General features: G+C 42.2%; 1 protein-coding gene across 1 annotated transcript in view; it reads right to left on the reverse strand.

Annotated features, from left to right (window-relative positions):
* The window catches only part of MYO5B (myosin VB), a 382117-nt gene that overhangs the window by 199486 nt on the left and 155666 nt on the right, over positions 1 to 26965 (reverse strand). The window contains exons 3-4 of the mRNA XM_060119082.1: positions 10188 to 10359; positions 3892 to 4036 (exon numbers count right to left, since the gene is read on the reverse strand). Coding sequence (XP_059975065.1) covers positions 3892 to 4036; positions 10188 to 10359 — 317 coding nt within the window. The remainder of the gene's footprint in view (positions 1 to 3891; positions 4037 to 10187; positions 10360 to 26965) is intronic.

The following is a 26965-nucleotide window of genomic DNA, read 5'->3' on the forward strand; positions in this document are numbered from 1 at the left end:
ATGCCAGGGGGTGTGAAGCACTATGTCACTGTGGTTTTGTGACCGTACTTTTTTTTTTTTTTTTTTGCGGTATGCGGGCCTCTCACTGTTGTGGCCTCTCCCGTTGCGGAGCACAGGCTCAGGACACGCAGGCTCAGGGGCCATGGCTCACGGGCCCAGCCACTCCACGGCACGTGGGATCTTCCTGGACCGGGGCATGAACCCGTGTCCCCTGCATCGGCAGGCGGACTCTCAACCACTGCGCCACCAGGGAAGCCCTGTGACCGTACTTTTTGATGCCCCACTGTTAGGGTAATGATCACTCTAATCCACCCATCTAGAGTTCTGCTTCTCACTCTACATATCCTACCAATTCATCAAGATCCAGCTTAAATGCTACAGTTTTCTTGGCCCAGGTGTGACAATCATCTCCAAACTCAATTCAAACAACGCTGAACATGGCTTCAATTTACACTTCCTGCAGTTACAGGCTTTTTGGCCTACTGTGTCCTCTCTCTCCAACCAGACTAGACTGTTGGCGCCTTAAGAAGTGGGGAGTGGTCTCACATTTCTTAGTGTTCATTCGGGAAGGAGCCTATCAAATAACTGATGCTTCACAAACGTTGGCTGATATGACTTAACCCAGGAGCTGAGGATGGAATCAGGGGAGGTAAAAATGAGGGAATGGGCATTTTGGATCTTGAACAAGGGAGGAGCAGAAATAAAGTAGCGGTCAGTCTCCTTTCTCACAGGAACTATAGTTTCTTATGTGGAAGACAGAATTCACGAATTTGATGTTTTATACTAGCTTAGCCTTTTTATTCACTGTGAATCTCCGTTTACTCTCAAGCCTAGTCTTGAAGTCAACAGGGATAGGGACAATGAACCAATCATCTTGTTATTGTGTCTCCTCAACCCTTCCATCCAGCACAAGATTCTGGATGGAAACCTCAGGATGGGGATGAAGGTCTGGATTTATCCCTTCGAGCTTTGACAGACTCCTCCCGCACACTCAAAGCATCAAGAATTGGAGTGTCCCAGTGTGAACGACATGAAGAAAGAAAATCCAGTGTCCAGTGAATCAAGAGAAAGAATTGCTGAGTCCAAGGCCAACTGACTCAGAGCCACCAAAGACTGGGAGTCATTCACTTTAGTTTCTGGTACCCTTTATTTTGCCCAGCGTTTATGGAGGCTCAGATTCAAAGCAAACTGTGTTAGACTGTGGCTACTTGATCCACATAACAATTAATTCAAAAACTACTGATGAGTCAGGAAGAGCACAATCCAGTTGGCAAGTATTGTTAAATGAACGTGTTCTAGTATTCAAAGTTGACAGAGAAGGCCCATAATGGAAATGCAGCAAAAACCGTCCCTGCATCTGACCAGTGGGTCTCCCTCTTTCCCTGCAAAGATTCTGCTGGTGCTTCTAATATGCCTCTCAGATCAATAGCAGAAACCATGAGCTGCTGACAACAGAACTTATACAAAAATAGCTCTCTCTCCTGTGGCCACGTGTGCTGGCCTTATGCTTCTAATGCACGTTCATGAGCAAAAACTGCACAAGAATTTCAGCAAAATTATTTGGCTACACCCTAGGACTCAGTGGGTAAAACGATTATAAACCTTAGCACTTTAAAGAAAATCCTTGAGGAAGCAACTCCTTGTCCAACTTTAACATCCAAACCCCTTAATCATCAAATGCATTACCACAGGCAAGATCATATCACCACCACCCTGGATGCCCACACCTGCCTTTTCCCTCTAACAGGTGTGAACAAGGACCCAAACAAGTGAAATAACCCAAGAGTACAGCTTCCGGCATGGAAAGGAAGGTAGGTATTTAATCAAGAGGATCTACGGTATGGATAAAAGTGGAGGCTAGATGTTTCTCAAAGCTGTAGGGGAGCCTCAAGAAGTCTGATAAAGAACAGCAACTTCTGATCCATCTAAGTGCAACTGGCTAGGAGAGGAGAATGGGATGAAAAACAAACATCAATGACATCCATGAAAGGACAAGTCTCAGGGAGCTGGCAGAACCTTTAGCATGGTAGGAAGTCGTCAGAACCAGGCCATACTCACCTTCCATTTTAGAGCCATAAAGAAACCATCCATAAAGGAGGAAGGATAATCTTCTTCACATGAAGCAAATGATGACTTGGCTTAAGTGATTCTCCCAAGACGTAGAAGCCTGTCCAGACCCCAGGTCCCCCTCCACTGTGCATACACCTGAGCGAGGCCGTGTGCTGCATCACGCTACCCCTCATCCTTCTCCACATGTGATCTGACCTTGAACTACACTTCAGTCCAGAGGTGTGTGCCTCAACAGCTTACCAAGCTAAGCGACTCCAGGTCAAGCCCTGATAGCAGATGAACATAGTATGTGGTCGTTTTATGGCATCAGAGAGATCAAAGGTCATGACCATTTTAGCTCCACAATCTATCACATTTGGGAGAAATAAAATGGTTGTAGATCATTCTACTTATTGTATTGCTGTTCTCCAATCACTGCTTATATTGAATACGGTCACTGTGTATCCATAAGGAAGCAGACCTTTTACATACTGATCTCCACAGCCAGCAATAAAACATTATAAATTAGTAAGGAAACTTATATAACAGTCTTTCCTCATGGAAACTTTCTTTGGGCTGAAAATTACACTCTGATATCCACCGAAGCACAGACCACCTTAAATGGGATTCTTTCTCACTCCTCTCACTAAATTAGCCTAAGCAGCCCTCCTCCCCACAAAGGACTCCTACCTTTCCTGCTAGCTCTGTAAGATATTCTCTAGAGGTGGCAAAAAAAGATTTAGCTGAAAGGATCCAGCATTTTTCTGTTAATTGGAAAAATGCATTTCCACCAAAACTTTGGTAAAACTATCTTTCCCTATACTATATCTTGACAGTTCAAGACCAACACTGTGGTGGTTAATTTTATGTGTCAACTTGGTTAGGCCACAGTTCCCAGACATTTGGTCAAACATTAGTCTGAATACTGCTATGAAGGTGTTCTTTTCTAGATGAAATTAACATCTACATCAGTAGACTTGGGTGGGCCTCACCCAAGCAGTTGAAGATCATAAGAGAAAAAAATTTGACATCCCCACCGAAGAGAATTCTGCTAGTAGAAAGCCTTCAGACTCAAAATACAGTATTTTTTCCCTGGATCTACAGCCTGCCAGCCTAGCCTGCAGATTTTGGACATGCCAAGCCTCCACAACTGCATGAGCCAATTCCTTAAAATAAAAATCCCTCCCTTTACATACACACGCACGCACGCACACACACACACACTCCATATTGGTTCTGTTGCCCCGCAGAACCCTGACCGATACACTCACCTAGCCCACCTTCTGACAAAACAGACCTGTACCTATCTTTCAGAGTTCGAAAATCAAACCTGCTTAAGTGCCTAAACAGAACTCCACTTCCAGGCTAAAAACCCGAAACCATGATGCATAACTGCTAATTTGAAATTTCTATTTCTTCCCCAAATGCCTGGCATCTCAAGAAGTTGTCAGAGTCCTGGTTCCTTCAAAAGAGAGCCTTCAGTGAGTTCTGCAAAATGAACGGTGATGGTATAAAATGGATTCATTACACCTGGAGGGGAGGAGAGAAGGCCAAAAGAAAGTCAAGGAGACATGAAACACTAGGCATTAACTGCATTGCTCAAAACTGAAATAAGTCTAAGGAGCCACTGTCCTCCAAGCCAAGGTTCAGGTTCACAAGAATAAGATGAAGACATGAGGAAACATGGTAAGAAAAGAACCTGAGCTGGTTTGGTTCCCAAGACTCTTTCTCAATCCCAGAATGACCACTCCACCACTAAGAAAAAGCAGCCGAAGAAGGTAGAAACTCCCTTTTCTTCCCTCGGACTACCCAGGAGGACTTCTGGGCTGAGGTTATTCTTACCTGGCCATCTGCTTGTAGGCTTCCTCGGCCACAGCAAAGATGTGAGGGTCCATATCCCCCATGTTTTGGCCACTGTAGGCATAGATGACATCTTGACCATAGATTGGCAACTGTTCATAAGGATTAATGGCAACAAGCACGATCCCTGCGAACAGAAAATGCAGTCAGATTCTGAGAGCACAATGGCCTCCTGACGAGCTTTACAGGCCCCTGTTCATATGCATCAGAACTAAAGAAGGAAAGAGGAACAGAATGAGTCTTAACCAATCACTCAACTAAATCTAGGCGTATGTGTGTTTATCAGGCACTCTGCTAGGCCCTGATGGAGAAAAGAATGACAGGCCAGGCCTCCAAATGCCCTAGAGCATGGAATAAGCACATGTGCATGGGCACGCGTGCACACACACAAACACGCACGCACAAATGCTCAACAAATTGAATTCATAAAATAGACATGTACAAAGTGTTGCAGGATCAGAAAGAAGAGGGTACTTAACCCTGCCAACAGGTGTCAGGCTTAAAAAAAAACTCTCAGAATTAAAATCTAAAAGAGGGACTATTAATTTCTCATTTGTATGTGGGTTGTCTTAACTAAAATATAAACAACTTGCGAACAGGAAATATGATTTACACATCGTAATGTCAAATCTTGGCTCAGCCAATTATTTTTCATTTTTTATTTATTTATTTTTTAACATCTTTACTGGAGTATAAATGCTTTACAATGTTGTGTTGGTTTCTGCTGTATAACAAAGTGAATCAGCTAAACGTGTACAGATATCCCCATATCCCCCTCCCCTTGCGTCTCCCTCCCACCCTCCCTATCTCACCCCTCTAGGTGGTCACAAAGCACAGAGCTGATCTCCCTGTGCCATGCATCAGCTGATTATTAATTGTGTGACTTTGCCAAATTACTTAACCTCTGAGTGCCTTAGTTTCCTAGACCACAAAATGGGGATAATAATTGCATTTCCCTGGTTATCCTCAGGGTAAAATGATTAATAGAGAGAACATTCACACCATTCAGATTTGCACAGTAAGCACTGAGTGTTGGCTATTTTTTATTGTCTCACATCACACTATATCATGCATTATCTTTCACTTCACTATTTTTCCCATTTTGTGTCCCCAAAAGGACATATTGCAGTGGTGGACTCAATAACTACATGTTGAATGAAGAGTTAGCAAATCCTCTCACCCTGAAGATATTTTACGGAAGGACAAGGTAAATTGATATTTGAGGATGTGAAGAGTGAGAAAAAAACAAATTCAATATTCAACATAAGACAAATTCCTGCCTTTTTCTTTCACATAAACATATTCTGGATCTCAAGGGAACCACTGATGGGTACAAAAAATGTGAGCTTTTCCAGTCATTTGGGGAAGAGAAGGCAAGAATGGAAAGGGTCACTGCCAAGATGGGAGAGCTCCTACATTGTGCTCCCTTCTGGTGTTTGAAAAGAAGCACAGTCAAGAGAATGAGAAGACAAGCCATAGACATATCTGATAAAGGACTGTTACCCAAAATATACAAAGAACTTTTAACACCCAAAAGTAAGAGAATGAACCATCTAATTAAAAAATAGGCAAAAGACCTACACAAATACCTCACCAAAGAAGATATAGAGATGGCAAATAAGCATGGGAAAAGATGCTCCACATCGTAAGTCATTAGGGAAATGCAGATTGAAACACCAATGAGATACCACTATACACCTATTAGCATGGCCAAAATCCAGAACACTGGCAAGGTCAAATGCTGGCGAGGATGTGGAGCAAAGGAAACTCTTATTTCATCACTGGTGGTAATGCAAAAGGGCACAGCCACTTTGGAAGTTTTTTATGAAACTAAACATAATCTTACTATATGATCCAATAATCACACTCCTTGGTATTTAGCTAAAGGAGTCGAAAACATATCCACACAAAAACCTGCACGTGGATGTTTATAACCGCTATATTCATAATTGCCAAAACTCAGAAGCAACAAAGGTGTTCTACAGTAGGTGAATGGACAAACTGTGGTACATTGAATAATGGAATATTAGTGTTATAAAGAAATGACTTATCAAGACATGAAGAGACATGGAGAAAACTTAAATACATATTACTAGGTGACAGAAGCCAATTCAAAAAGGCTACACACTGTGACTACACCATATGATATTCTATAAAGGCAAAATTATAGAGACAGTATAAAAACTCAGTGGTTGCCAGGGGTTAGCGGGGAGAGAGGGATGAACAGGCAGAGCACAGATGACTTTTAGGGCAGTGAAACTACTGTTATGATACCATAATGGTGGCTACATGTCATTACACACTTGTCTAAACCCGCAGAACATACAACACCAAGAGTGACCTAATGTGAACTATGGACTTTGGGTGATAGCGATGTGTCTCTGTGGGTTCATCAATTTTAACAAATGTTTCACTCTTGAGAAGAATGGTGATAGTGGGGAAGGCTCTGCATGTGCTGGGAAAGGGGTTATATGGGAAGTCTGTGTACCTTCCACTCAGTTTTGCTCTCAGCCTAAAATTGCTGTAAAACGTAAAGTCTATTAAAAGGGGAAAAAGTACGAGAGAGAGGGAGAGAGAGAGAAAGAAACGTGAAACTTAATAAACCACATTACCCAAGTAAAGAAGAAAGGGCAAAGAGAGGAAAAAGACAAAGTCCTCTTCAGACGAAAGTTTTCCTGAAAATACAACCTGGAATGAAAAATAAGGCCCAGAACTGAGAAAAACTCCAATTAATAAGAGAATTCTCCAAGTCATTCGCCTTAAAAACAGCCTCTCATGTTCTACTGGTTACTGAGAGGTGTATAAAACCCTAGTTCATTCCATTCAAATTTTGATATTATACTCTGAGGTCACACATTTTCCTAAAATGTCTCAGACCCCTCCACAGCAGGTAAGAGTGCTTCCTGATGACTTAGAATTCTGCGTTACATCAGTCACTCTGAAAGCTGAAGCTGGAGGAGCCAAAGTACGCTTGGATAAATACATACAGACACCCGGACCTCTCTTAGAAGGAATGCCTGTAAAAAGCGAAGCTGGTGGTCATTTATCCCTTTCTCCAAAAAGGGAGATTTTCAAAAATCTTGTTGAAAAAAAAAAAAAAACACTTACTGAGGGCTTCCTTCAAATAAAACTCTCACTAACAACTGGGGGAAAGGAGCTTTGGGAAACTCTCTCAAGCACTGAAATCAACATGGTATTTCCAGCTCCCGAAATCTGGCATAAAAGCTCACCCTAACTTAGCAGCCAGCTGGCCAATTCCAAACCAAAGTGGGATATCACAATGAAAAGAAGCCTGACCCCGAGGGCTCACCTAGGATCACAAATAAGACCAAGGTACTGAAGTACAAATGGGACAACCCCCCACAAAGAAGCCCTCAGCTGACTCTGCAACCAGATCCTAAAATGTTTTGCCCCTCAAACGACAATATATATAGGGTTCTTGTTTTCACCATACCACTTAATGATAGTCTAAAAAAGAGAAGCCAAAATTTGGGATGGGGGAAATTGAGAAATTTCAAGAAAAATGTGAGAGAAATTTTAGGACGTTTCTTTAAAACATTTGTCATGGCACATAAATCATACCGATGTTTTCTTAGGTCAGTCTCCCAAGACAATAGAAATAAAACCAAAAATAAACAAATGGGACCTAATCAAACTTACAAGCTTTTGCACAGCAAAGGAAACCATAAAAACTGAAAAGAAAAGACAACCTACAGAATGGGAGAAAATACTTGTAAACAATGCAATCAACAAGGGCTTAATTTCCAAAATATACATACAGCTCATACAACTCAACAACAAAAAAACAGACAACCCAATCGAAAAATGGCAAAAATTAAAAAAGACCTAAATAGGCATTTCACCAAAGAAGACATACAGATAACCAATAGGCACATGAAAAGCTCCTCAACATCGCTAATTATGAGAGAAATGCAAATCAAAACTACAGTGAGGGGCTTCCCTGGTGGCGCAGTGGTTGAGAGTCCGTCTGCCGATGCAGGGGATGCGGGTTCGTGCCCTGGTCTGGGAGGGTCCCACATGCCGCAGAGCGGCTGGGCCTGTGAGCCATGGCTGCTGGGCCTGTGTGTCTGGAGCCTGTGCTCCACAGTGGGAGTGGCCATGGTAGTGAGAGGCCCGCGTACCAAAAAAAAAAACAAAAAAACAAAAAAACAACCTACAGTGAGGTACCACCTCACACCAGTCAGAATGGCCACCATTAAAAAGTCTACTAATAACAAATGCTGGAGATGTATGGAGAAAAGGGAACCCTCCTACACTGTTGGTGAGAATGTAAGTTGGTGCAGCCACTATGGAGAACAGTATGCAGGTTCCTCAGAAAACTAAAAATAGAATTACCACATGATCCAGCAACCCCACTCCTGGGCATATATACAGACAAAACTGTAAGTCAAAAAGATACATGCACCCCTATGTTCACAGAAGCACTATTTACAATGGCCAAGACATGGAAACAACCTAAATGTCCATCAACAGATGAATGGATAAAGATGATGTGGGGTGTGTCTGTGTGTATGTGCATATATGTATATGTATGTGTGTATATATATATATGAATACTACTCAGCCATAAAAAAGAACGAAATAATGCCATTTGCAGCAACATAGATGCACACAGAGATTATCATACTAAGTGAAGTCAGAAAGAGAAAGACAAATACCATATGATATCACTTATATGTGGAATCTAAAATATGGCAAAAAATAAACCTACCTATGAAACAGAAAAAGACTCATATATATAGAGGACAGACTTGTGGCTGCCAAGGGGGAGGGGGAGTGGGGTGGAGGAAGGATGGACTGGGAATTTGGGGTTAGTAGATGCAAACTACTACATATAGAATGGATAAATAACAAGGTCCTACTGCATAGCACAGGGAACTATATTCAATATCCTGGGATAAACCAAGATATTGAAATTAACACAACATTGTGAATCAATTATATTTCAATTAAAAAATAAATTTAAAAAAACATTTGTCATGGTTTCTGATCATGAATTCAACAAATATTCATCATACACATGTTTGTACATGGGCAAGTGAGAAGGTCAGACAGAAAGGCAGCCCTTTCTCAAGCAGAAAACAAAAACATGCACCCCAATGTTCACTGCAGCACTGTTTACGATAGCCAAGACATGGAAGCAACCTAAATGTTCATCGATAGAAGAATGGGTAAAGAAGATGTGGTACATATATACAATGGAATATTACTCAGCCATTAAAAAGAATGAAATAATGCCATGTGCAGCAACATGGATGGACAGAGATTGTCATACTGAGTGAAGTAAGTCAGACAGAGAAAGACAAATATCGTATGATATCGCTTATATGTAGAATCTTAAAGAAAGGGTACAAATGAAGTTATTTACAAAACCGAAACAGACTCACGGACTTAGAGAATCAACTCACAGTTACCGGGAGGAAGTGTGGTGGGGAGAGATAGTCAGGGAGTCTGGGATTGACATGTACACAAGGCTATATTTAAAATGGATAACAAACAAGGACCTACTTATAGCAAGGGAACTCTGCTCAATGCTATGTAACAACCTAAAGGGGAAAAGAATTTGAAAAAGAAGAGATAGACATATATGTATAACTAAATCACTTTGCTGTACACCTGAAACTAACACATTATTAATCACCTATACTCCAATATAAAATAAAAAGTAAATAAAGGGCTTCCCTGGTGGCGCAGTGGTTGAGAGTCCGCCTGCCAATGCAGGGGATGGGGGTTCGTGCCCCAGTCCAGGAAGATTCCACATGCCACGGAGCGGCTGGGCCCGTGAGCCATGGCCACTGAGCCTGCGCGTCCGGAACCTGTGCTCCGCAACGGGAGAGGCCACAACAGTGAGAGGCCCGAGTACCTCAGAAAAAAAAAAAAAAGTCAATAAGAAACAAAAACAAGCCAGCTGTATGTTTGCATCGGTGCACTCCACAGTGAGAGCAAATGCCTGAGCTAGCACATTGGGACGGATTTACTGCTTTCCTACTGATTCCAGGACGGTGCCTGACCATCAAGCCACAAGGTGTGGCCCATGTCTTCCCTGCTTGAGCTGTGATTAACACCAATCCTCCCACAGAGAGGTATGCAGCCTAATTAAGCCACATTCACTGACTGCAAACATTTCAAGGGTCTCAGGTGAGAGGCACTTATAATGAGAGTGAAAGTAGGACTCTTAACCACTGGAATTTAACACGTAAAGTCTAAAGATTGTAAGCACTTTCAAACACACACAGCCAATAGATACCCCCACTTACCACAGTACGTGTAGATATGGTTGGACTCCAGGAAACGGACCTTTAAATTATGTAAAACTGCAGGCTCATGTAGATAGCTAAGGGCAGTTAGGTCATTTTCTCCCACCAGGATATCTGGATTCCGCAGGAAGGGAAGCTGGTTGCTTTGGACATCAATGGGGTATTCCCGAATCTAAGGAAAGGCAAGTGACAAACACAAAAAGGCAGAGTTATGAAGCATTTAGCCGGTATTCAATGTCCTGTCTTGTTGGCTAGGATCGCTACCCTAACATGATCATAAGTGAAGATAAATAAGACGTTTTAAACAAAGCCAGTTGAACAAAATACCTGTGTTGCCATAAGTGACAAGCTCAGGTAGACAATGTGCTGATAACAATCCCAGTGTATCAAGGTAAAAGACTGAATGACATGAAAACTTCAGGAAGCACAGGTAGATTTAATAAAGTGTTCTTCGGCTTCTCAATGCACAAACACTGAGTCTTTAGTACTGGTTGCCGTACTGTTCTTTCTCCCATCCAGGAAAGCTTCTTTGGTTTGACCAGTTTGACGCTGCTGTCTCTTTACTCTCTCTCCCATCATCCAACGCACTCACCTTTTTTTTTTTTTTTTTGGATTACCTTACAACTAGCAAACTGCTCTCCATAATTCCATTCAAGTTGTACACATATTTTTCCCCAACCTAACTGCGAGCAGTAATTTTACTTTAACCTAAAGTATAATAGGAGCTTGAGGGGTGTGTGTGTGTGTGTGTGTGTGTGTGTGTGTGTGTGTGTGTGTGTGTGTGTGTGTGTGTGTTGTAATTAGGGACTATAACTACACATCCTAAAGTCAAATCTCAAAAACAAGGTGTTATCCTTGTACTCTCAGCATACATAGCACATAGACTACATAAATACACAAAATACGTTTAGTGACAGGATATATAACTGACTACCTGTACACATGTAATTAACACAAAGATGTCATTAAGAACAGTCAGCTCTACCCACCACCAGTCCCTCCCATCAAGCCTCTTAGACAGCCTCATCCACCACAGGGTAGACAGCAGAAGCAAGAAGAAGTACAATCCTGCAGCCTGTGGAACAAAAACCACATTCACAGAAAGATAAACAAGATGAAAAGGCAGAGGGCTACGTACCAGATGAAGGAGCAAGATAAAACCCCATAAAAACAACTAAATGAAGTGGAGATAGGCAACCTTCCAGAAAAAGAATTAAGAATAGTGATAGTGAAGATGATCCAGGACCTCCGAAAAAGAATGGAGGCAAAGATCGAGAAGATGCAAGAAATGTTTAACAAAGACCTAGAAGAATTAAAGAACAAACAAACAGAGATGAACAATATAATAACTGAAATGGAAACTACACTAGAAGGAACCAATAGCAGAATAACTGAGGCAGAAGAACGGATAAGTGACCTGGAAGACAGAATGGTGGAATTCACTGCCACCGAACAGAATAAAGAAAAAAGAATGAAAAGAAATGAAGACAGCCTAAGACACCTCTGGGACAACATTAAACACAACAATATTCGCATTATAGGGGTCCCAGAAGGAGAAGAGAGAGAGAAAGGACCCGAGAAAATATCTGAAGACGTTATAGTCGAAAACTTCCCTAACATGGGAAAGGAAATAGCCACCCAAGTCCAGGAAGCGCAGCGAGTCCCATACAGGATAAACCCAAGAAGAAACATGCCGAGACACACGGAAATCAAATTGGCAAAAATTAAAAACAAAGAAAAATTATTGAAAACAGCAAGGTTAAAAATGACAAATAACATACAAGGGAATTCCCATAAGGTTAACAGCTGATTTCTCAGCAGAAACTCTACAAGCCAGAAGGGAGTGACATGATATACTTAAAGTGATGAAAGGGAAGAAACTACAACCAAGATTACTCTACCAAGCAAGGATCTCTCTCAGATTCGATGGAGAAATCAAAAGCTTTACAGACAAGCAAAAGCTACGTAAATTCAGCACCACCAAACCAGCTCTACAACAAATGCTAAGGGAACTTCTCTAAGTGGGAAACACAAGAGAAGAAAAGGACCTACAAAAACAAACCCAAAACAATTAAGAAAATGGTCATAGGAACATACATATCGATAATTACCTTAAACATGAATGGATTAAATGCTCCAACCAAAAGACACAGGCTTGCTGAATGGATACAAAAACAAGACCCATCTATATGCTGTCTACAAGAGACCCACTTCAGACCTAGGGACACATACAGACTGAAAGTGAGGGGATGGAAAAAGATATTCCATGCAAATGAAAATCAAAAGAAAGCTGGAGTAGCTATACTCATATCAGATAAAATAGACTTTAAAATAAAGAATGTTACAAGAGACAAGGAAGGACACTACATAATGATCAAGGGATCAATCCAAGAAGAAGACATAACAATTATAAATATATATGCACTCAACATAGGAGCACCTCAATACATAAGGCAACAGCTAACAGCTATAAAAGACGAAATCGACAGTAACACAAAAATAGTGGGGGACTTCAACACCTCACTTACACCAATGGACAGATCATCCAAAATGAAAATAAATAAGGAAACAGAAGCTTTAAATGACACAACAGACCAGATAGATTTAATTGATATTTATAGGACATTCCGTCCAAAAACAGCAGATTACACATTCTTCTCAAGTGCACACGGAACATTCTCCAGGATAGATCACATCTTGGGTAACAAATCAAGCCTCAGTAAATTTAAGAAAATTGAAGTCATATCAAGCATCTTTTCTGACCATAACGCTATGAGATAAATGAATTATGGGAAAAAAACGTAAAAAACACAAACACATGGAAGCTAAACAATGTTACTAAATAACCAAGAGATCACTGAAGAAATCAAAGAGGAAATCAAAAAATACCTAGAGACAAATGACAATGAAAACACGACGCTCCAAAACCTGTGGGATGCAGCAAAAGCAGTTCTAAGAGGGAAGTGTATAGCTATACAAGCATACCTCCAGAAACAATCAAAATGTAAAATAAACAATCTAACCTTACACCTAAAGGAACTAGAGAAAGAAGAACAAACAGAACCCAAAGTTAGCAGAAGGAAAGAAATCATAAAGATCAGAGCAGAAATAAATGAAATAGAAACCAAGAAAACAATAGCAAAGATCAATAAAACTAAAAGCTGGTTCTTTGAGAAGAGAAACAAAATTGATAAACCTTTAGCCAGACTCATCAAGAAAAAGAGGGAGAGGACTCAAATCAATAAAATTAAAAATGAAAAAGGAGAAGTTACAACAGACACCGCAGAAATACAAAGCATCCTAAGAGACTACTACTAGCAACTCTAGGCCAATAAAATGGACAACCTGGAAGAAATGGACAAATTCTTAGAAAGGTATAACCTTCCAAGACTGAACCAGGAAGAAACAGAAAATATGAAAAGTCCAATCACAAGTAATGAAATTGAAACTGTGATTAAAAATCTTCCAACAAACAAAAGTTCAGGACCACATGGCTTCACAGGTGAATTCTATCAAACATTTAGAGAAGAGCTAACAACTACCCTTCTCAAACTCTTCCAAACAACTGCAGAGAGAGGAGCACTCCCAAACTCATTCTATGAGGCCACCAACACCCTGATACCAAAACCAGACAAAGATACTAAAAAAAAGGAAATTACAGATCAATATCACTGATGAATATAGACGCAAAATTCCTCAACAAGATACTAGCAAACAGTCCAACAACAGACTGAAAGGATCATACACTTCATGATCAAGTGGGATTTATCACAGGGATGCAAAGATTCTTCAATATATGCAGATCAGTCACTGTGATACACCATATTAACAAATTGAAGAATAAAAACCATATGATCATCTCAATAGATGCAGAAAAAGCTTTTGACAAAATTCAACACCTATTTATGATACAAACTCTCCAGAAAATGGGCAAAGAGGGAACCTACCTCAACGTAATAAAGGCCATATACGACAAACCCACAGCAAACATCATTCTCAATGCTGAAAAACTGAAAGCATTTTCTCTAAGATCAGGAACAAGACAAGGATGTCCACTTCACCACTATTATTCAACATAGTTTTGTAAGTCCTAACCATGGCAATCAGAGAAGAAAAAGAAATAAAAGGAATACAAATTGGAAAAGAAGAAGTAAAACTGTCACTGTTTGCAGATCACACGATACTATACATAGAGAATCCTAAAAATGCCAACAGAAAACTACTAGAGCTAATCAATGAATTTGGTAAAGTTGCAGGATACAAAATTAATACACAGAAATCTCTTGCGTTCCTATACTCTAATGATGAAAAATCTGAAAGAGAAATTATGGAAACACTCCCATTTACCATTGCAACAAAAAGAATAAAATACCTAGGAATAAACCTACCTAGGGAGACAAAGGACCTGTATGCAGAAAACTATAAGACACAGATGAAAGAAATTAAAGATGACACCAACAGATGGAGAGATATACCATGTTCTTGGACTGGAAGAATCAACATTGTGAAAATGACTATATTACCCAAAGCAATCTACAGATTCAATGCAATCCCTGTCAAATTACCAATGGCATTCTTTACGGAACTAGAACAAATCATCTTAAAATCTGTATGGAGACAGAAAAGACCCCGAATAGCCAAAGCAGTCTTGAGGGAAAAAAACGGTGCTGGAGGAATCAGACTCCCTGACTTCAAACTATACTACATAGCTACAGTAATCAAGGCAATATGGTACTGGCACAAAAACAGAAACATAGATCAATGGAACAAGATAGAAAGCCCAGAGATAAATCCACGCACCTATGGTCAACTAATCTATGACAAAGGAGGCAAAGATATACAATGGAGAAAAGACAGTCTCTTCAATAAGTGGTGCTGGGAAAACTGGACAGCTCCATGTAAAAGAATGAAATTAGAACACTCCCTAACACCATACACAAAAATAAACTCAAAATGGATTCAAGACGTAAATGTAAGACCGGACACTATAAAACTCTTAGAGGAAAACATAGGCAGAACACTCTTTGACATAAATCACAGCAAGATCTTTTTTGATTCACCTCCTAGAGTAATGGAAATGAAAACAAAAATAAACAAAGGGGACCTAATGAAACTTAAAAGCTTTTGAACAGCAAAGGAAACCATAAACAAGATGAAAAGACAACTCTCAGAATGGGAGAAAATATTTTCAAATGAATCAACTGACAAAGGATTAATCTGCAAAATATATAAAAAGCTCATGCAGCTCAATATTAAAAAAACAAACATCCTAATCCAAAAATGGGCAGAAGACCTAAATAGACATTTCCCAAAGAAGATATACAGATGGCCAAGAAGCACATGAAAAGCCGCTCAACATCACTAATTATTAGAGAAATGCAAATCAAAACTGCAATGAGGTCTCACCTCACACCAGTTAGAATGGGCATCATCAGAAAATCTACAAACAACAAACGCCGGAGAGGGTGCGGAGAAAAGGGAACCCTGTTGCACTGTTGGTGGGAATGTAAATGGATACAGCCACTATGGAGAACAGTATGGAGGTTCCTTAAAAAACTAAAAGTAGAATTACCATATGATCCAGTAATCCCACTACTGGGCATATACCCAGAGAAAACCATAATTCAAAAAGACACATGCACCCCAGTGTTCACTGCAGCACTATTTACAATAGCCAGATCATGGAAGCAACCTAAATGCCCATCGACAGACGAATGGATAAAGAAGTTGTGGTTGGGCTTCCCTGGTGGCGCAGTGGTTGGGAGTCCGCCTGCCGATGCAGGGGACGCGGGTTCGTGCCCCGGTCAGGGAAGATCCCACATGCCGCGGAGCAGCTGGGCCCATGAGCCATGGCCGCTGAGCCTGTGCATCCGGAGCCTGTGCTCCACAATGGGAGAGGCTACAACAGTGAGAGGCCCGTGTACCGCAAAAAAAAAAAAAAAAAAAAAAGTTGTGGTACATATATACAATGGAATATTACTCAGCCATAAAAAGGAACGAAATTGAGTCATTTGTTGAGACATGGATGGATCTAGAGACTGTCATACAGAGTGAAGCAAGTCAGAAAGAGAAAAACAAATATCATATATTAATGCATGTATGTGGAACCTAGAAAAATGGTACAGATGAACTGGGTTGCAGGGCAGAAGTTGAGACACAGATGTAGAGAACAAACATATGGACTCTAAGCGGGGAAACCGTGGTGGGGGGGATGGTGGTGTGCTGAATTGAGCGATTGGGATTGATATGTATACATTGATGTGTATAAAATTGATGACTAATAAGAACCTGTAGTATAAACAAACAACAAAAAAACAACTAATACTAAACATTCTTTGGGTTATTTGTATGGAAATATGTTAATGTAAATGTTTCAGACATTACATGAAATTTCTAAAAATCTTATATGTTCCGGTGTAATGTTATAAGTCCTAATTCTAGTTATTACTTTAAAATGTGTATCTCAGGGCTTCCCTGGTGGTGTAGTGGTTGAATGTCCGCCTGCCGATGCAGGAGATATGGGTTCGTGCCCTGGTCCGGGAAGATCCCACGTGCTACGGAGTGGCTGGGCCCGTGAGCCATGGCCACAGAGCCTGCGCGTCTGGAGCCTGTGCTCCGCAATGGGAGAGGCCACAACAGTGAGAGGCCCGCGTACCGCAGGGAAAAAAAAAAAAAAGGTGTATCTCATAAATAACTAAATTTCCTTGTCAATTGCATTATTATGAACTTTCATCAAATCTTTAACCATGGTCATTTTTAAGTCTTTTGTCATTTACAGACAGTTCTGGGTGTACTCTGATGCTTTTGCAAGTATGTTCCTATAAAAGGGTTTCATCTTCAAGGAATTCATGGAAAAGACTCTGACAAGTACATGTTTCTGGTAACTGACTATATTGCTGAACTGAATGAATAAGCATTTTCAGAACTCTAATGGAAAACTGATGAATTCATAAAAGTGCTAACAAAAGATCACGATGAAAAAAAAATTAATTACATGGGACTAAGCGAACTGATGAGGATGATTATAATTTTTTTGACTTTCTGTTTGAATAAAAAAAAATCCCACAAGGACTCAGAGGCAAAAAATATACAAATCAATTTTCACTACAAAGTAAAGGAGCTGTTACAGTGGAGGATTACTGGACTGAATGTCAATATTATGACATAGTATGAGTGTGTTTCGTGTTTGGTAATTGCAATCATTGTTGCTTTTGTTGTGGTCATCCATTTACAATGCTTGATGTCAGTTTATCTCTTGTAAAAATAAAATACAGTGTGTGTGTGTGTGTGTGTGTGTGAAAAAAAGATGTAATTAATAAAAAGGTAGTGTTCTTTAACATTTAAACAGAAGGAACTTGACTGTTGCTTACCATGTTTTATCTGAGTGTTAAGTTTCTTATGGTGTTCTTAAAAATCATCTGAGAGCTTGTAAAAAGAGTTTCCTTGGGACTTCCCTGGTTGTCCAGTGGCTAAGACTCTGCGCTCTCAATACAGGGGGCCCAGGTTTGATCCCTGGTCAGGGAACTAGATCCCACATGCCGCAACTAAGAGTTCACATGCTGCAACTAAAGATCCCACATGCCACAAGTAAGACCCGGTGCAGCTAGCTAGCTAGCTAGCTAGCTAGCTAGGTAAGTAAGTAAATAAATAAATAAGTTTCCTCAACACAACTTATGTTCAGCAGCTCTTGGGCAGGGACCAGGAATATCAGTTGTTAAAAATCCCCATGTAGTTCTGTACAGGTGGCCTATGGATCATATATTTTTAAAATTAATTATTTCTGGCTGCGTTCGTTCTTTGTTGCTGCATACAGGCTTTCTCTAGTTACAGCGAGCGGGGGCTACTCTTCCTTGAGGTGCACGGGCTTCTCATTCTGGTGGCTTCTCTTGTGGTGGAGCACGGGCTCTAGGCGCGCGGGCATCAGTAGTCGTGGCACAGGCTCAGTAGTCGTGGCTCGTGGACTCTAGAGCACAGGCTCAGTAGTTGTGGCACACGGGCTTAGTTGCTCCGTGGCATGTGGGATCTTCCCGGACCAGGGCTCAAACCCATGTCTCATGCATTGGCAGGCAGATTCTTAACCACTGAGCCACCATGGAAGTCCTTATGGATCATATTTTAAGAATCACTATTCTATACAAGTCTTTCAGTGCTCTCTCCTGTCCCACTTTTAGAGGGACTTGTACTACCAGATATTAAGGTATATTATTAAAGCTACTATGGCATTGGTTTAAATTAAAGTACTGTGGTAATGGTTTTAAAATAGACAGATAAACGAAACATAACAGCAGGTCCAGAAATAAATGCAAGCACATATGGGTAATTTATTCATGATGACATTAAAATAGCAAATAAATGTTAAAAGGGATTTTTCAGTAGTGGTAGGTAAACTTGCAGCCATTTAGGAAAAAAAAATTGAGACGGTGTTCTATTCTCCCTCATATTAAAATAAATTTTAGATGAAAAAAAAATTAAATGAAAAAAGAAAAAGAAAACCAACCAATAAGAAAACAGAAATTAAATGAAAAAAGAAAAAGAAAACCAATAAGAAAATGTGGGCAAATCTTCGTAAAAGCTTTGAAAGGAGTACCTTTAAGGGGTGAGACAAAAGACAGGACAATGTAGGGAAATATTCATTAATTTGACTATAACCTAAAACTTTAAAACCATCATAAAACACACCATATGTAGAGTAAATTGAGAGAAGGGAACAGTTATTCTGCATTATTTAATAGAATATTCTTAACATCCAAAGAGTAAGAAATCAAAAAGAAAACCAATACCCTCACAGAAAATTGTGCACGGAATACAAGTCACAAAATAAGAACTACAAATGGACGATATGTGAAAAACTATTCAACTTCACCATTAACAAAAGAGATGCAAATAAAAGATTATTAGCACCACTATCCATCAGCTAAGCAAAAGTACATAAAAACTGACACCCAGAACGGCTGTGGGCAAAAAGGGTTCAGACTGATTTAACTTTTCTGGAGGGCAGGTGGCAACACCTTGTCAGAATTTTTCATAAATATATTCTTCCTTGGCCCCAGGAAACAATCTTACAAATGAGCAAATGTATCAACTCTCAAAGCTGTAAATACAGAAGTAAAGCACGACACAGCCCGATATTTACGGTCAGGCAGCACCCACAGCATTCTGCTGCATCTAACAAAAGGCATGTTACAGAATGAAATCTATAATAGGATTCCATTTATTTAAAACTGTATATTAAAGTCTGACTGGAATAACCTCCCAACAAAATATCAATGGTTACCTGTGTTAGTGAGGTTTTCTTTTGTACAGTTTCCTGTTGTTGGGATTTTTAAAATATTAATCAAGGCTCTTTTCTTTCTGTGAAAAAGCTCTTTTATTCTTATCAAACTTACTTCATACTGGAGACCAGCAAACAACTATCATGAAGATGCAGATAAAATTTCCAAGAGGTGGGAAACAAGGGGGAAATGGAGACCGCTGAGAGTTGATTTTTATTTCATTAAACTCTAGAATTGTTCCCTTACCCGCTTCATCTCCAGCAGAGTGGGTGGTGTCACTGGGACTCTAACCAGACGTTCCTCCCTGAGCCCTCTGAAAGACTTCCCAATGCGGATGTCCCTCTGCCCAGCAGGAGCACGTCTGCTCTGGTCTCCCGCATGGCTCTCCACCCCGCCTCCCTGGTAAGCAGCACAGAGACGGCCCGGTGCAGAGCCACAGAGCTCCCCCAGACAACCTCTCATTTTTCAGATCAGAAAGCTGGGGCCTGAGCCTGGTATCTTTAAACCCTGAGGCAGAAATGCTGGCATTCCATATTTTCTCAGATGAATCTCCCCTCAAAAGACTCTCCCCCCAAGCGTGTGGAGGGAAAGGCATAGGCAGTTTTGTGAAAACATGGTCCAAAAATAAACCAATGGTATTGGTTACAGTAAAACTGATAAGGAATAAAAATGCCCAGAGCAGCAGCAAAGAAGTGAGAGCTGCAAGCTCAGCATTCCAAAACTACAGACTTCTGGGGTTGTGTATATCCAGGGCGAGGGAGGGAGGGAATGAGAGCCCTAAGAACACATTGTTTTCTCTAACAGGTATTTGATTCTAACAGTGCTGCTAGGGTTGAACACTTACGGTTAATATGGTTTTATTTGAAATTAAAGGGTTTATGACACGATCAGAGACATTGAACTTTCTGCACAAAAGACTTCACTGCATAATAACTGGGTCTTTGGAGGTAAAGAGGAGGCTGAACGTTAACTAAACCCTTCACAAAATTAATGCTCGGTCACACACCTGGAGTGGACCTTCTCCTCTCCAAGGCCAGGAGCTGGGAATCACGAACAGGTGGGGGTCTCCAATTGGTCACCATCTAGCGAATGATACTGGACAACACTTGAGAATATAGAGGGTGGCATAAGGTAGAGGATTGGTCTAGACCTGCACTTGCCAATAGATGGTTATTTAAATTGAATTCATTAAAGTTAAATATGATTAAAACTTCAGTTTCTCAGGCTACCCACATTTCAAGGACCCAATAGCCACATGTGGCTAGTGACTGCCATACTGGACAATACAGATAGAGAACATCCCACTGTAGCACAATGTTCTCTTGGAGAGTGTTGGTCTAGTGTTGCTCTAAACTCAGTAGATCTGTGATTCTATAACGCTTACTAGGTGCTTAAAAATACCAGTTGGATGAAATGTCTGATCTTTTCATGACCTCTCCCATACCTCAACTCATGTCCATGTTACATGGTACCACAGCAAGAGAACAGAATCATAAAAACATCTTCAAATGACAAATCCCAACACAAAGATTTGGAGCTACTAATCAGCATATATCGTAGAGTAGGAGAAACAACTTTTCTTTATCTACCCATAGAAGCAGAACATCTAGAGAAAAGATAAGCTGGTAAAAATAGACTTAACAGCAGGCAAGCAGTTGGTACTGACCCTGAGGTGCCACATGGCTCACAGAAATGGAGACCGACTAGGAGTTAAACCCTGTATTCAAGTCCTGGCTGTCAACTAAAGCAGTGGCTCTCAACCCTTCCTGCACCTTGGAATCCCATGAGGAGCTTGCAAAAAGATACTATGCTGTGTCCCATCTCCAAACTCTGATTTAAGAAGTCTGGCTGTGCTGGAGCTTTGCAAACATTTTTTAGCTCCTCGGGGGTTTCCATCATGCAGCCAAACTTGAGAACCACTGAACTTAACTGCTCTGAGGTGTTGAGTCCATCACTTCATTTCCACAGACAACAGCTTCCCTAATTGTAAGATGGGAGGACTGGTCCCAACAATCTTTAAGGGCCCTTCCAACTTTATTGGTCTAAAGTACTTAACTTATTAGGTCAGTGGATGTGGGTGTGTTCTCTTCTGTGTTCTCTTTCGGAGATATCCTCCTGGAAAATAGGAGACCTCAAAGCTTGAATCCACTTACACTTACTGTAATAGCAAGTGTGTGGCTCCAGGTTCATTTAACACATACTAAAAGCCCAGTTTACATTATGTCCTAAACGAATACAAAAAACATTCACTTAATGAATGCTCTGCTGTGTCTTATTCTGTGATAGTTGTGTTTAAATCTTACAGCTCCATCTTCTCCAGTCTCCAAAAAGAGCATCCTTCTTAAAAAGAATCTTCTTGGGCTTCCCTGGTGGCGCAGTGGTTGAGAGTCCACCTGCCGGTGCAGGGGACACGGGTTCGTGCCCCGGTCCGCGAAGATTCCACATGCCGCGGAGCGGCTGGGCCTGTGAGCCATGGCTGCTGAGCCTGCGCGTCCGGAGCCTGCGCTCCGCAACGGGAGAGGCCACAACAGTGAGAGGCACGTGTAACGCAAAAAAGAAAAAAAAAAAAAAGAAGTATTAGATGATCCCTAAACAAATACAAAAGTAAGAAAGAATGGAAAAACCAGTAAAACAAAAAGAAAAAATAAATAATCAAAGTCACGTGCACCAAGAGGCTTTACTGGTACCAGAGAAGTATTACCAAATACTCTTAGCTCTGCGGTTTTGCCAGATGTACATGCAGCTGGCACTTAATCTGCACGGGGTCTATGGGAGCTCTGTGAGCACTCTCAAGGTATGTGGTCTGAGTATACCCATGTGTAAGGACAACAGTCCTAGCTCTTCTGTGAGTCTGTCGCTTCTTGACTTGAAGAACCATGTTTGCTCTTTCCTTGCTATAATACCCTGATATGTTTGGTACCATCCTTAGACCTGAGCAAGAGGGGCCCTTCCCTGGACCGTGCATCTTAAAGGGCTCCAACATCACAAATGCAAAATATAACCTTATTAAAGAACACATGGTACCTCTGTCACCTGGGATCAGCGTTCAGTGCTGACACAGTGAGACCTGCAACTCTCAACATACACTCTTGTGACGAACGCCATCAGGCCCCAGGGAAATGCTTCTGCACACCTCTTGCCCTGTGTCCTTGAAATAAGACAAATGTGTCCAGGCCCCTTGAAGGGTGGTGGGCTATAACATCACCCATGTCAGAGACAGACACTGCTTTGGAGGGTGGGGAGGCACTGGGCAGCAAAGACGTTTAGATAAAAGGAAAGACAAACTAGCTTGTTAATCCTTCCTTCCAGACAGCACAAATGAAAAAAGAATTCTCACATAATGAAACACCGGTTCCCAGTTGGGTCGACCATCCAGTGCCTTGCTTCCCTGCACACTCTAATTGTGGTTTCAGAGGTGCTCACAAATTAGTACAGTATTTGCAACCACTGCCAACCTGACGTACGAGGAACACTCTGCAGTACTGAACAAGTCACATTCCTCTTAAATTTGTTCATATGTAGGTACAGACATGACATGCCCAACGCAAGGTAGCAGTTCTTTATACTGGCAGCTAGATGGAGACCGAATAGTAGAGATTCAAGTACTTTCTTTTTAATATATTAAATGCTTTATTTTTTCAAGAATTAGAAATGTCAGATTTTACCTACATAATTCTGATAAAATATGCTTTTAATATTTAAACAGACGTAGGCTACATCCCCATTCTTGCCCTGGCCCCAGAAACATTAGCAGGCTTGGATATGCAGAGACACAGATAGAGCACACTGCTCTTCTTTGTTTTGTTTTGTTTTTTGCGGTACATGGGCCTCTCACGATCGTGGCCTCTCCCGTTGCGGAGCACAGGCTCCGGACGCGCAGGCTCAGCGGCCATGGCTCACGGGCCCAGCCGCTCCGCGGCATGTGGGATCTTCCCAGACCGGGGCACGAACCCGCGTCCCCTGCATCAGCAGGCGGACTCTCAACCACTGCGCCACCAGGAAAGCCCCACATTGCTCTTCTTGAAGCTCACATCTCCCCACCTTCCTCTCGCTCATAAACACTGCCAGGGCCTTGCACACAGGGAGTACTCGCCCTGGACATGGGATACAAACTTGTTTGGAACAACAGAATTTAAACGCAAAACCATGGAAACGGGGAGAGTTTTCCCTGCCAGTAGAGGGCAGGAGCTGAGCAGTTTGTAAGGGAAGTGGGGGCAACTGAGAGAAGGTCTGCCAGGCAGAGCTCCACGCCGCGCAAAGAATTAGGTAGCTGCATTTATCACCAAGGTCTGCATACGCTGAGGTGCTTTACCCGGTCTAAACGGGGTACTGTGCTAAGGGTTGGCACACCTAGATACCTTGCACCCTTCACAGCCATGGGGAGAAAAAGAGAAGACACGATGCTTTTCCCCCAAGAAGTTTCCCATCTTCTCACTGGCTTAAACAGAAAACATCTTACATTGGGCTGAAACAATCCAGACACAAAAGGACAAGTATTATATGCTTCCACTTCTCTGAGGTACCTAGAAGAGTCCAACTCAGAGACAAAGGTGAACAGGGATTACCAGGGGCTGCAGGTAAAGGGGGAAATACGGAGTTAGTATTCAATGGGTACAGACTTTCAGTTTTGCAAGATGAAAAGAGCTCTGGAGATGGATGGTGGTGATGGCTGCACAACAATGGGTAAGTATTTCATGCCACTGAACTGTGCACTTAAAAACGGTTGACACGGTAAATTTCATGTTTTGTATATTTTACCCAAATAAATAAACAAATAAATAAGAAGCAAGCAAGCAACAGGGGAAAAGAAACATCTTTAGAGGAACACTGGGGGGCCTGACCACCTTGAGCAGAGAAGAGCACACAGGTTACTTACTGCTAAGGTAGAAGCCATAGGTTAAGAACTTTACTGTTTTAGAAGAGAACTAGTTTATTTTCAACCTTTGCTGATACAGTTAAACCCACACTATTGGACTTCAGAGGGAGGAGCAGAGGGCGGGGAAAGAGACTCCGGGGTGGATTTTTCAGCCAACCTGGTACATCAAGGATGCTTTTAGCTACAGAGGAGATTCTTCAAACATTCAGAGTCCAGCCATCCAACTTCTGTTCTCCTGCCTCTGGTCCACAGCTCAGCTGAGTCGCTCCTAATGACAGCTGAGAGCCAGCAGTGGACAAACCACAGCCCACGAGCGACCTGGCCAGAGTCGGATGCTCAGAGCCCATTATTTCTCCAGAACTGCTAACCTCCAGCCCCAGCCATCTCTTCTGATTACAGCTGATGGCCGTGTAGCAGGGGAGGGGTCCTGGGCAGCTGCCAGGATTAGTCACGCAGGGCAGAACTCATTCTCCACTGGGGAGGCAAGCATCTGCTCTGTTTTAGCAACACAGCAGACACTCCCTTAGTACAACTCTTAAAAAAACACCCACCCACTTACAAGATCAACTGAAATGAAATCTGCTGGAGTGGAAGATACACCATTCACGTGGGTGAACTAATTTCATTTTGTTTTGGGTGTGGGGTGGAAAGTTATTCAACATGGTAAACAGGATTCCATCTGTTGGGAATTTTGTTTCTCACCTCAAAACCAAGAGGAGGCTGGCAAAGTCTACCGGCCAGGAAGGGGAAGGGGAGGTGAGCACACCTTAGTGTTAACAGCTTTTAACAAACTAACCAACTCACTGTCCCAGGTTTACCAAGGGATGTGCTCAAAGTTGATACAAAACAGAAGTTAGGAGGGGGAAGACGTTCAACCTTCCTACTAATCGATGTGTTAATCACCAGCCACTGTTAAGTACATGTGAGCAAAGCATTAAGACAAGGTCCATTTCTCAAGCAGGTCATTACTACCTAGAAAGACAGGACCAAAGAGCTTGGAAGAAGGAAAAACAGTAAGACAGTAAATGATCAAAGGCTAAGTGATGGGGGACAAACTTGCAATGCTCCTGCAGTTCACAGAGAGGCAATAATCACTCCAGGCCAGGCCTGCTCTGCAGCCCCTCAAACCTGACCCATTCCAAAGCCAAATCTTGATTTTTTGGGCCACCTGGTTCAAAGCCTGTCCATCTCCCAGTCTCCCCTACTGTAAACCCTGCATGCACGACCTGCATCCTCAGCCTCAGGCTAGCCCATCTGTCCCCTTCTGCAGTGGCTTCCAGGTGCACTGGCCTCCCTTCCTTCCACACTCTCAAAGGGGACACACTGAGGCCTCGGGGCTGTGGTGCACAACTCCTGCCTGGGACGCTCCCCTCGGCCCACCCGGGCCTGAGTCTTCAATGCTGGCTCCTTTCCACAGCCCCTCCCCCGGACACCCTCACCTCAGCTCCCTCCTCACTTTCCTCCTGTACCCCGTCTGCTGCTTCTGTGCCTACTGCAGCCTGCTTAGGCTCTTTCCTGTATTTCTGTGTTCACGTTCACTGTGCCCTCCAGCACTGAGCCCCCACGAATGGCAGGGCCATAACCGATCACCCATAAACCCCCATGACCAGCACAGTGCAAGCCTTCAAATATTTGTGAAATGCACAAATCACAGGGAAGGGTAGTGACAAAAGGCTCATGAAAAGGGAAACTGAATCAGATCTTCTAGAAGGAACACAATTTCCTGGTTACTACCTTGTCTTCCTTTTGAGCGAAACCACCCTGAAAATCAACTAACGAAAAAACTCTTGGGGCTTCCCTGGTGCCGCAGTGGTTAAGAATCTGCCTGCCAATGCAGGGGACAGGGGTTCGAGCCCTGGTCCGGGAAGATCCCACATGCCGCGGAGCAACTAAGCACATGTGCGACAGCTACTGAAGCCCACGCGCCTAGAGCCCGTGCTCCACAACAAGAGAAGCCACCACGATGAGAAGCCCGCACACCGCAAAGAAGAGTAGCTCCCACTTGCCACAACTAGAGAAAGCCTGTACGCAGCAACAAAGACCCAACGCAGCCAAAAAAAAAAAAAAAAAAAAAAAAAAACTCTCACTGGAGCAAATAACATGTAATGAGTGCTTACCTGCCAGGCATGACTCTAAGTACATGCCACATAGTAACTCATTTTATTCTAAGGAGCTCCCTAGACAAACCATCACCCCCATGTCACAGATGAAGTAATAGGCATAGAAAAATTGCTAACTTGCTCAAGGGCACAAAGCTAGCAAGGGCCAAGCCAGGACCCCAACCCAGGCAGGCTGGGTCCAGAGCCAGTACTCCAACCACTGTACCAGGCACTGGATCTTATGGTAAGTGGCTCCCCCTCACCTCCCACTGAGCCTCAACCCCACGGAGGGAAGCTTCCTGTGCCCTCCACTCCATGGAGAAGATTCTTGCCTCAGTCACCTGCCATCTCTCAGCTGCTAACACCAATGGGCACTTGTTTGTAATGGGCCATCCATTCAGCAGCTTCATGGTTTAAACTTTCACTTACATTACCATCAACAGCAACAAAATGGATGCGAGGGGCTCAGAAGCTCCAACGTGCAGGACACGCTCTAGCCACAATATAGCATCCAGCCCTGCTCAGGAGAGC

Source organism: Mesoplodon densirostris, chromosome 15 (assembly GCF_025265405.1).
Source record: "Mesoplodon densirostris isolate mMesDen1 chromosome 15, mMesDen1 primary haplotype, whole genome shotgun sequence".
NCBI lineage: Eukaryota > Metazoa > Chordata > Mammalia > Artiodactyla > Ziphiidae > Mesoplodon > Mesoplodon densirostris.